Below are 12,552 nucleotides of genomic sequence, written 5' to 3' on the forward strand. Positions count from 1 at the left end.
ACTGCTTTTTACGGACAACGGTAGATAGCAATCACACATACATATTTCTTAGTGGGAACGATAAATACCTCATACTTTAGAACGTGACACTGAATGAAAAACATTAATGACACGAACACAATTCTATTTAATGTTTCATTCGGGGTCTGTCAAATACCATGTTCCTAGAACATGTATCTATGTGATTAAAATGATATCTCGTGTCAGGTGGTTTGTAAAACTTAACCATCTTTTAATCCACATACTAACCTTATAGCGGTAATTAGTGTTCCTGCTAATTACCTTGGTTAGTGACCTTTTAAGATTAAGAGTATATATCATCTATATTATGGAGTTTCACAATTTCAGTCATGAACTCGAAATGATCCATAAATTCAATAATACTCAAGGCAACAAAATGATATTAATCATCCAATTCATGAACAAAGCTTTATGATAAATTATCGTATTATTGTCTTCTAGATTATTACAAACTAACAGTTTTTAGGGCTGTCACCATCCTAAAGGGATATTTAACACTCGTGCACACAAAATGCATATCAATATTTAATTAATCTAGGTGTCTTAATTAGGGTTTGATTTCACACTTACGTCCTTCACCAAATCCCTAACTTAATTTCTGTAGTTTCGGCTTAGATTACAAATTGGTTAGATCATAATCCAAACCTAGGATATTTGTGTTCGTAATTTGGTACTCTCATCTCATCCTAACTACTTTGGTTCTTTCGAATCCAAAGCGGGACTACATCGATTTCAAGTACTAACTATGTAATCAACACAAATGATAAATCTCATAAATTAACAATCAAATCCTATAAAACAATCATAATAAAAACAAATAACCGAATAAGATAGAATTAAACAAGTTCATGCATTGATCTAAACTCCTAGAGAGAGATCCATTACAAAGTTTGGCAAAAATAAGAATAAATGAAATAAAGAAATGATTACACCATTTATCAAATCAAAAACCTCAATCTTGCCGAAATCTTGATCGCATCTTCTTCTTCTTCTCATTCCTTGAAAAGCCTCCGGAACTTCAAGAATTTATGCAGATTTTTCGATGTATTTTATGGAAATAGACATGCATCAAGGGATGATGAGAGAGAGATTGATGCCTTGAATGGGAATGAACCCCCTCTTTTATAGCCAAAGACCATGCCCAATTTAGAGGCTAGAATGTGGGGTTAGTGGGTGCTATCTTTTCATTGTTTCCCAGACTATCATGTCTAAATTTGGCTCTTAAAACGCGTTCCTGGTGTACCAGAAATAGAAAACCTGTTCAAAACATGTATTTCTGGCTGTCTGCGGGTTCAATGCGTCCGCACTAGCGATGAGTGTGGGTGGGTGATCTGCACTGGCTCCAAGTTTCCTTATTTAGATTTCTGAATTTTTTGTGTATTTTCTCTGAGTGCGTCCACACTAGTCTTGGACTTTTCTCTTTCCCTTAAGAATCTGAAACTTGCAAAAATCGGATAAGTACTAAGTGCGGATGGATTGACCCGCACTTGTGGTGATTGCGTACGTATTAGGCTCAGACTTTTTCTATGAAGTGCTGAGATGTTGGAAATTCGTCTAAGTGCTGAGTGCGTCCGCACTGGCGATGAGTGCATCTACACTGAAGGGTATTTTCTTTAGTTTTCATCATTTCCTGCACTGTAAGCCAAGCAAATGCAATAACTTGATTCTAAGTGTATTTTATTTACTTTATAATCAAAATACATGATTTTTGGTGTTATTTTATAATAAAAATCATATCTAATGTGTATATAATTTACACCTATCAACAATCATGAAACGTATTAGTGTGCATCAATAAAATTGTATAAAATTACATTAAATTACAAACTTATCTCACCAGCAAGCCATCCTAACAAACTTCATAATGCAACATAAATATTGAACCTTACAAATAAATATCAAACTTCATTTATATATATTTTCAAATTGCCGCCAGTACTTGGCTTAGATTTTTTTTTAAATAGAATTCATTTAAATTATTTTAACGGAACAAGCCCAGTTTGATCGGATTTTCGAAAACTAGCCTCCACCGATTCGTAGGATTGGTGGAGCAAAACAATCGAATCCTACACCGATCCTACGAATCGGTGGAGCAATTTTCACACCTGAAGAGAGCCTGCACTACAAGAAATACAGCTTTTCCCGGCACTTAGAAACGCCACCAAAAACCCAGGAAAACGCCACTATTGGCTTTTAGCGGCGTTTACCCAAGTGCCGGAAATGCAAGTGTCGGAAAAGGCTTTTTCCGACGTTTCCCCAAGGTTTTCCCGGCGTTTCTAAAGCGCCGCCCGAAACTTTACTTTTCCCGGCGTTTCCCAAGTGCCGCCATAATTGTTTGAACAATCCGGCTTTTAATGGGCTTTTCCCGGCGCTTCCATACCCTTTCCCGGCGCTTCAGTAGCCTTTGCTGGCATTTGAAAAACGCCGGTAAAAGTCTCAAAAAATATAAAAAAAAAAATTTCCAGGCGTTCTCAAAACGCCGGTAAAAATCACAATTTAAAAAAAAAAAAAAAATGCTGCTACAAAAGCAGCTTACTAAAATGTAAAGCATTGCATGTCTATGCTTTTTGTTCTAGTCAATAAACTTCACATTAGCTAGTTGGCTACGGAAAGATTTATACATCATAATAATTATAATTTTTACATTAAAACAGGCAAGTATCATTTTCACTGGATTTACAACAACATAAGAGACAACAAGGATTAAATTGAGACCAAAATTTAATTCTTATCAACTATAAATTTTGGCAAAGGAGTCAAGTTAGGTACTGCATACATGCAAGCAAAGAGGTCACTCAAAGAAGTGAAGCACCAAATTCTCAAATCAGGATGAACGTAAAATGTTGCGGCGGCTGCTTGTAGGGCTGACATCAAGCATGTCCATGCCGAGAGTGATAACGGGTCAGAGTACGATTTGCAAATGGGGACCTACAAAGAAATGAAAAGACTAAAACTATCATATTTCATCGGAACAACTCTTACAGTAAAGAAATTATTTGCAACAATATCTAGTATATAGCTAGTTTAAATAATCTTTTAATCAAGATCTGGAATTTAGTAACACGAGAGTACAAAAAACTCTCTTTTAATTTATTCTTTTTATTCACAATTTGGTATTATTTTACCTTTAATTAAAGTTACCTGTAATATAAGCCAGAAAGACATAAAAGTTTAAAAGCTTGCTCCCATGAGATAGAGGCCACCAATAACCCATTTGTCGATATTCGTGTGAAGATCTGCCATTAAATTTTTCAAAGACATGTTTAAAAGCTTTGGACCTTTGAAGAAGGCCATTGTCATTGCTCCTCCTACACAAAATCATGGTGCCAAGTATCTTAGCCCAGCTTCTTAAACTTCTTAATTTCCTTCTCTAATCTGTAAATTGTAAAATGATGGATTTAAATAATTGTTCACTTCATAGTTTATATCCTTCACAATATTTTTTATCAAGTAACATATAAGCTAAGATTAAAAGTTTAAAAGGGTATATATATAATACATACCCAACAGAAGCAGCCATTACAAAAGTAATTGCTGGAATTAGGTTGGCCATAGCTACAGCCATTGATGGAGACCCCAAATTTACCCCCTGATAATACAATGACTGATTCATGGTGCAACTGTTGAGTATTTATATAAGTGCCTTAAATGCCTTAAGTGAATTAATACAACCAAAAAATTTGAATATATCTAAAGAAAATTAGGTACTTTACCAAGGTACTTAGCTGTTAGGGATAATGCAATAGCCCTACTCCAATCCTACAGTCATCTGCAAGCAGAATAGTCAGTCTAAAATCTTAGTCCTTTAACATCAACTCCTATGTAAATCGGCTTTTGCTCTCATATTACTCTAGTATTTTTTTTCATCTATGAATTCAATTATTTGGGTTCAAGGTGAACTGATGTTTTCCTAATAGTGGTGTGTCTGGTGTGTATGATCACTCTACTGAAAATTAGCTTTAAGTGATATTAAGCCCACTAAGACAACCAGTAGTGTGACCTAGCATGAATATCAAAAAACTGTGCAATAAAACAGAAGTAGGGGACAGTTCTCAAATTCTCGGCAAAGGGGTCAATAATGGTGGTCCTCATTTTTGTATCATTTTGGTCAGGTCACATAGATGTACATAGCACAATTAACACTAAACACGTATCAGTTACCACAGTAAAAGCAGGATCACCAAAAAATAAAATAATTGGTACCAATATTATAGTAGAGAGAGAAGAGAGAGAAATTACTTTTGTGTTCCTTCCTCTTTCCCTGTCTATCAAAGGATCCAGTATGGTTAATGCTTGAAGCTGCATTTGTCACTTGCTTAGTACTGGTAGAAGCTGCTGTACGCACTGGTATGGAGCTCTGTGACAAAATTGACAGTACCAGATCCACATCCGGCACCACCCCTGTTTGTATAACACTTGCAAAGCATAATCTCAAAAACTCATATGTATCTTCTGAATTTGTGTTTCCAGTTATACCCCCCAAGTTGGAGACATAATCTCAAATATTTCATGTCTCTGTATAGATGCCACTGTGAGTATTTCATACATATACCAAAGAATAAAAAATTGTGTTTTGGTAATGTACCAAATAACATAATCTCAAATAGAGACTTGAGCTATATGTATACTAATACCAAATCCTAACCTTTAGTATTGTAGATTTGCTAAGCTTTCTCAATGGTAGCTTCTCAGCATTATAGTCTATGTGGATTTTGATGGGATATGAATTAAAATGAAGAAATAGCAAGCAACCAGCATCAGTGGAACCATAAAGGTTACAGTATCAATATTTGAAATTCACACTCATCCTTCTCTTCAGTATATGTTAAGGTGACAACTTGAAACCCGACCTGACCCATGATGACCCAAATCCAACAATCATTCGAAGTCAAACCGACCTAAACCTGATCTGGACCAGACCTGTCCAATTGCCACCTCTAATATTTATTGTACCAATGAAATTAAGAAAAAATAATCCTTCAAAATCATGCTAACATTGCAAATCACTGAAATCAAATCAGCATTTGTTTCTCCAGTTTAGTATCCTTGGGTTCGCCACTAGTCGACCCATTTCCCTTTTTCTTTCCTAGAATAAACCCCAAAATAAACATTGCATAAAAATAAAATAAAGAAACAATAATAAAAATCATCCAAGCATATAATTTAACAAAGTGCTTGATGTATGCTCAGGTTGACATAAACGATAGCTTGATAGCAAAATACTGCTGTACCCAGTCACAAAAATATAAATGATATTTATTGTGCCTAAGTGTTGATTTCAGATTAAAAGTCTATTTGTATAATTGTCAATAAGAATAATTATCAAGTAATTCCTCCTTTTTCTTATATAAACACGAAAAAGAAATATATGACACTAAACTTCTTTAATGATTGTCAAAATTAATGTCACAATTGAAAATAATACTAACCTGTCGTAACTATGTATTAACCTTGGAGAAAGGCATAAACCCTAGGCCAAGGTTCTCTTTTAAAATCAACTACTGATTTGATAATAGCCTCATTCCTTGTTCAGTTTCTACACCACAGAAAAATAAAGGTAGATTCATGAATCAACTCAAAAATTAATTATTGGAGAAAGGAGTAATAGCAATTGTACCGAATTCACCGTGACCAAGCTCTCAGCCAAGTTGGTACCGGATTGATTGTGGATATGTACGATAATCTGGTACGGAGAGAGTACCAGTTGAGTACAGTGCTTGGTGCTCGGGCTCAGAGAGAGAGAGAGAGAGAGAGAGAGCAGGGGAAGGTTTTGGGCTCGATAATCTGTAGAGAGAGAGAGAGGATGAAGGAAATGGCGGCTCGGGAGAGAGATAAAGGAATGGTGCGGAGAGGGCTTAGGCTTGCGTAGGCGGCGATGAGGTCGGGGTGTGAGGCGAGAGAGCGATAGAGAGAGGTCTTGAGTCAGCGAAGAGAGAGAGAGGATAGGAGTAGTGGGAGGCGGGGTCTAGGGTTGGAAGCGGGTTAGGGGTCGCAGTTGGGAGGGAGATGGAACTAGCGCAATTTTTTGGGTGGTCTGGACCGTCTGGTGCCATTTCTTTTATTTTTTGTAACCAAAATTTTCTGCGAGAGATAAGCCGGCGTTTACGCGATCTAGTAGTTCACTTACCGCCATATGCTGGCGTTTCTCGTAGCGCCGCGTAGATTAACGCCGGGAAATGTCATATTTCTTGTAGTGCTGACCACGGAAGATCCCATACTACACCTACACCGATCATAGGGATCGGTGGAGGCTTTAAATTTTGCAAATGGTGTGATATTCACATGTATCAATGAAATATCTTGATCTCATGTGTTCAAAAAGGCATGGAAACCATCCAATGGTATACAGTTTTCATCAAACAATGACTCGCTACATACACTGTAATTCAAATAGCTTTGGGGATAGCGCAGGGGCCAGTATTATTTTTGTTTTGAGATTTGTGCAAAACTATTTAAACGGTTGAGAGACTCCAAAAGGTTACGCAAAATTTGAGATATTTTTTGAAGGCACGCAAATCCAAAAAATCACTCAAATTCAAACTGGGATAGCGCAGGGGCCAGTATTATTTAAATAGGTGAGATGCAAATTTAAGCCTACACCAGTCCACAGGACCAATGGAGATGTTTAATGTGGTCTTTGGTGCAGTATCTGTGGCTGGGTAAATATTGACTCCACCGGTCCCTAGGACCGGTGTAGGTCGGTTTTTTTTTTGTACACCGATCCGTAGGATCGGTGGAGGCTAGTTTTCGAAAATCCGTTCAAACTAGGCTTGTTCCGTTAAAATAATTTAAAGGAATACTATTTTAAAAAAAATCCTTGGCTTATGTGAGCAAGCACATCAAGGAACTGGTGTGGTCAATGCTGGAGAAGGATAACATTTATCGTTTCAGTGCAGATATTCCGACAAGGGCCAAACTGTAACACAGTGGCTCCATGACTCCATGTGCATGGCCACGTTCCTCTCTGATTTTTATGTACTATCTCGTCAGCTTTCCTGTAATTTCTTGAATAAACATAATCATCCATTCATAGTTTCATTCATCCATCCACGTTATAAGTTGGCACCATAACAAACATTTTTTTTATCAACCTTCTCAATGGCACACTACCATCTCTTCCTTGCTTGTCTCTTCCTAGTTCTACTAGTTTCCCCCTCACTAGCCTCACAATGCAACAGTGCTGACCTAAAAGCACTTCTCAATATCAAACAATCACTTGGTAACCCTACTATCCTCTCCTCATGGGTCCCATCCACCAGCTGCTGTGCCTGGAAGTCCCTCCAGTGCGACCGTGCCGGTCGAGTCAACAGCCTTACCATCCGCGATTCCAACCTCGTAGCCACTATCCCCCCATCTGTTGCTGATCTAACAGCCCTCATCAGCTTGGCCTTTATCGACATGCTGGGTTTAACAGGTCCCATTCCAGCATCCATTTTCACAATGAAAAACTTACAGCAACTCACTATACTCCGAACCTCGGTTTCAGCTTTGTCAGGTCCAATACCTGATTCAATCTGTCAACAGAGCCAACTTGACACGTTAGACTTGTCATCTAACAAGCTCACTGGATCCATACCAGTATCACTGAGCAAATTACCCAAATTGCGATTCTTGGATCTGAGTCACAACCAGCTCACTGGATCCATACCAGCCGGTCTGGTACATGGGAATTTTGCCTTCCTTATACTCTCTCACAACCTTTTAACGGGTCGGATCCCACTGGATTACGGATCTGCCAATATTGACTCCATCAATTTGTCGCATAACAGACTGATTGGTGATGCATCATTTCTGTTCGGTGCGCAAAAACCGACGACTGAGATTTATCTTGCATGGAACCGGCTGGAATTCGATATAAGCAATGTGGTTTTCCCGAAGGGGCTAACGGATCTGGATCTGAGCCACAACCAGATCAGCGGACGTGTGCCGGTTTCGATTAGGGACTTGGCAAAGGTACACAAGCTGGACCTGAGCTACAACAAGTTGTGTGGTGAGATCCCGAGTGGCGGCGTGAATACACACATGAGTGTGGCCGCATTCGGGCACAACAAGTGTCTGTGTGGCGCGCCACTATCTCCATGCCACAAAAATTAAACTGTAATACTAAAAAGATGGCGAGTGTTCAGCTACAACATGAGCAGTAGTTTCATGTCAAATTGTCAATGAAACAAGGACAAGAAATATATGAGTAATAGTTTTGGTATTGTAATTTATGTTTGCTTTCTGCATTCTGTTTTTTGAGGATGCTTAATTTTGTTCTCGGAAACCAGAGTGTGAATCCATGTACGATGTAACCTGTGCCCGAATTATCTTATTTTATGCATTTAATAGAGAGTTCTACGAGGTCTCAGAATAATACTACTGCCTATTGATTGATCAATACTTATGATTGAACAGTTCGTTATATGTACGTACGATCAAATTTTTGGGCCTTAGTAATTGACATGATTTTGTAGCCCATAGACCTGTTGAGAAAAATCACTAAAGATTGGGCCTTTCTTTGTTGTTCCCTTTAGCAAAAAATGAACTTAAAAGCAGGTCTCCGATATTAACAGGCCTTCTTCACCGAGTCTTGAATCTTGCTTCAATAGGAATCAATGATTTTTAAAGTGCTTGCCACTAAACAACTAGCACAAGAGGGTCATGCGTGCAGTAAAATCATCTTCTATTCACATCACCAAATTGTTAAAACTGATAAATTAGATACATGCTTATAAATGCTTATAAGTTATAACAGTGAATTTTGCCTTTAGCTTAACACGTGCTTGTGGGGGCCGAAATATCGGATTTTGTGGGTAGACTATTTCTGCCAACTAGCCTTGACCCGGCTATATATAATCTATTTCTAATGAATAATAATTAAAAATGATTCTGCAATGTTTGCTTTGTAGCATTTATCACCAATCTCATTGACTCTCTACAATGTAATATTTACCGACCCCACCAAATTGTGGAAAATAGTGATCTATTAGTTATGTCTGCTGTAATCAATAAGATCTTTGATATTTCTCTTTCTCCTTTTTATTCTTCCTTCTCTACTTCTTTTGTTGCTGAAAGATTTTCCCATGAAATTGATGTTCCTTTTACTTGGATACAATATTAAGTGGGTGAGCCACATTTAATCAGGAGTAGACAGCTATCTATTTTTTGAATTTTGAATTTTGAATTTTGAAAATCGAATATAGATCTATGTATAATTGGACTGTTTCTTATCTCTGATCAAGTGCACAATCTGAATCAATTAATTTAGCACAGTCCACAATCGCTAATTGTATCAGTAAAAAAACATTTACCAATCGGATAAAAATTATGACTGCGCATTTTCTTATATTGATCTTTTCTGCCAATTTTTTATTTGTACCACAATAATAATAAAAAAAAAATCAAAATACTCTGATTTTGGAAGAATTTCACATCTACTCGGGTCACCAAACCAATCTGCAGCCCCATTTTTAGAGGGTGCAAATTGACTTGGTGGGCCCCCAAAAGTCCAAAAAATGCAATATAATATTAAATATATTTAAGTTTTGAGGGGCCTTCAAACCAATCCGCGCCTCCTCCCATCAATAGAGCCACAGATTGGCTTGGTGACCCGTATAGGTGTGGAATTCCTCATAATTTGAGGTGTTTTGGTTTTTTTTTTTTTTTAAAGGTATAAATAAAATTTTTGGTCCTTTCCGTAAACGAAAATAAGAATGGCATATATAAACTTATATATATTTTTGCCAAAGACATTTTCCGTGAAGCTTTTTTTAAAAAAAGGTGGAGATAATAATTTTATATGGCCACAGTACATCTTATGATACGGACGATCCAAAAATTTCACTATTTTCAACGGTATTTCGATATTTGGAATTCGATTACACTACAAACTTTATATTGGAGAGCACAGAAAAGGTCAGAAAATGTTGTCCAGTTGAGAAGCAACAAATACAGAGCGCACTAACATGAGCCGGCGACTTGCTCCTTTTGCCGCTGTCCATTTCAAGCGCATCATAGAGGCTTCACACTTGTGTTGCGTTGCATGTCTGTCAAAGGACGACTTGATCATCGACGTAAACTAATAGGGGTTGGGGTTGTTTTGGTTTTTTTCACAAATATTATTAAATAAAGAAAGAAAGTAGCTCAACATAATTAATGCGTCAACAACAAGTAAAGGCTAAATTCTTTTTAGTAAATACTATCAAGGAGAATTTTGAATTCAATATATATGTAATTAAGTTTAGAACTTAGCTTCGGCCACAATAATCCAGAGGGTTTATGGCCAACTACCTTGCACATACTACATGGAGTATCCACGGCGGGTCAGATAGATTTAGGGTACGTTTTGATACACTCTAGAATAGCTAGAATAGCTACTAGTTAAGAATAGTACATAATAATAGCACTAACCTTGATGGTAAGAGAATAATGCTAACTCAAAGCTATTCGGAATAGTTAAAAAGTTGTTTGGATTCATGCTTTGGAATAGAGTTTGGAGGAAATAAATAAAGTAGAGGATTTGAAGTTATTCTTATTTTTTTGTTGGAACAGCAAAACAACGCTATTCTGGCTGTTCCGAATAGCAACTAAGATTGTTTGAATGACCCTAATTTAAAATAGCACTATTCTCAAACCATCCAAACATATCCTTAAAACTTGAAATTAACCAACATATCAACATATTTTACTTTGTGAAACCCTCAAACACAGCTCTATAAATATAATTGTATACGATGATGTGTGCGCGTATGTATATGTATATGAGTGAGTAACAGTGCTATGCATAGTGCACTTTGATATGTACTACAGATTTATATTTTCATTTTCAAAGACTAAGTATTCGATTCAAACTGTTCACCATGTTGTCCATATAAAAATGTGCTTGAATATCAAATTTTACATTTTTTTGAATTTTCTTGCTATTTTTTTAAATAAAGGTTCTAGATCATTCAAATATAGTGCTTATGTAAAAAAAAAAAAAATTTGGCATGCAGGTACATTTTCATATATGGAGCTAGATCATGATGAACTGTTAGAATATACTATTTAAACTTCAAAAATAAAAATAAAATCTGCAATATATATCAAAGTGCACTATGCATAGTATATTGTGAATGAAAATTTGAAAATTATAAAAAATACAACGTATATTATCTCATTCAATTATAAAGAATACAACATATATTATAGACAAATATACTGTCAAGGAAAATTTTAAAATTTTAAATTAAACAAACAATCCACATTATCTAGAATAAATAATACTTAAATAATTAAGCCTCATAGAGAGAAAGGGGGTGATTTATATCAGTTTTGACGAAGGGGATGATGCGAAATAGTGCATTGCAGACCATATATTCAGAGAGTTCTGCCGGTCGACCGTGGACCCCAAATTTAAAAAAAAAACCATTTCATTGAAAAAAAAAAATCACGCTTTCTATATAATTCCAAAACTACTACGGCCGTATTTATGGGACGCGGCCCAGAACAAGGTCTAGATTCCATAGATGCGGCCCCCCTTTTTTTTCAAATTTTGAAGGAATCTCAGATGATAATTTTAATATATAATATATTATTTTATTTTATAATTATTTTTCATTGAAGACTTTGAAAGTTTATTCGCCGATAGCCTTAAATTAATTTTCATTACAAAGAAGTCTAACTAGATATATATTATTTTATTTTATGGCTATTTTTCACCGAAGACACTAGAAGTTTATTCGTTGATATTCCTATAATTTTAATTTAGGGCTATCGACGATTAAACTTCTAGAATTTTCGGTGAAAAAAAATCACAAATATATATATATATATATATAGGAATATGCTAGCATGCTATGCATAGCATAGAGCCCCTCCATGCAATGGCTCGGATTTCTAATTTTCAAAATCTTAAGGTCGATCCGAACCGTTCATCTTGTTCTCCCATATTAATATGTGTTTGGAGACCAAATTTTATATCTTTCTGGAATTTTTTTACTATTTCTTTAGATTTATTGAAAATCGCTATTTTTTTATGGTCCAGATTTGCTGAAAACAGCGATTTTCAATAAATCTAAAGAAATAGTAAAAATATTCCAAAAAATGTAAAATTTGATTCTCAAACACATATTAATATGGAGAACAAGATGAACGGTTCGGATCGACCATTAGGATTTTGAAAATTAGAAATCCGAGCCATTGCATGGAGGGGCTCTATGTTATGCATAGCATGCTAGCATATTCCTATATATATATATATAGAGAGAGAGAGAGAGAGAGAGGAGGGTTCAAATGCACTCAAATGAACTCTATCTTTCAAATCATTTTTCTCCGTTTTCAAAGTCCAAATAGTCAATCCGAACCGTTAGATGCGATATATATATTAAGATGTGCTTGGAGACCAAATTTTACATTTTTTGAAATTTTTTTACTATTTATTATACCACTTTGAAAATCGCTGATCCAATGGTCCAGAAAATGTAAAATCAGCGATTTTCAAAGTGGCTTAATAAATAGTAAAAAAATTTCAAAAAATATAAAATTTTATCTCCAAGTACATCTTAATAT

The 12,552-nt window shown here is 35.9% G+C and overlaps 1 protein-coding gene and 1 long non-coding RNA gene across 4 annotated transcripts; one reads left to right on the top strand and one right to left on the bottom strand.

Moving 5' to 3' along the window:
• Positions 1-2,620: 2,620 nt before the first annotated feature.
• LOC144557739 (uncharacterized) lies at positions 2,621-6,081 on the bottom strand. 3 transcript variants are annotated; one of them, XR_013512777.1, is made up of 6 exons: positions 5,639-6,081; positions 5,451-5,557; positions 4,261-5,107; positions 3,735-3,790; positions 3,163-3,396; positions 2,621-2,949 (listed from the first exon to the last, which is right to left on the bottom strand). It is a non-coding gene; the product is annotated as an uncharacterized LOC144557739 (long non-coding RNA). The 3 variants fall into 3 exon arrangements; XR_013512778.1 differs by having other exon boundaries at positions 4,261-4,536; positions 4,667-5,557; XR_013512776.1 differs by having other exon boundaries at positions 4,261-5,557.
• A 945-nt stretch (positions 6,082-7,026) lies between these two features.
• LOC144558314 (polygalacturonase inhibitor 1-like) lies at positions 7,027-8,356 on the top strand. Its single transcript, XM_078307128.1, has one exon. It carries the CDS (start codon positions 7,120-7,122, stop codon positions 8,113-8,115), a length of 996 nt encoding a protein of 331 aa, XP_078163254.1. The 5' UTR covers positions 7,027-7,119; the 3' UTR covers positions 8,116-8,356.
• Positions 8,357-12,552: the final 4,196 nt, after the last annotated feature.

This window comes from Carex rostrata, chromosome 8 (assembly GCF_964058835.1).
Source record: "Carex rostrata chromosome 8, lpCarRost1.2, whole genome shotgun sequence".
Lineage (NCBI taxonomy): Eukaryota > Viridiplantae > Streptophyta > Magnoliopsida > Poales > Cyperaceae > Carex > Carex rostrata.

Coding starts and splice junctions, on each gene's coding strand:
- LOC144558314 (XM_078307128.1), top strand. CDS start 7,120: ATGGCACACTACCATCTCTTCCTTGCTTGTCTCTTCCTAGTTCTACTA.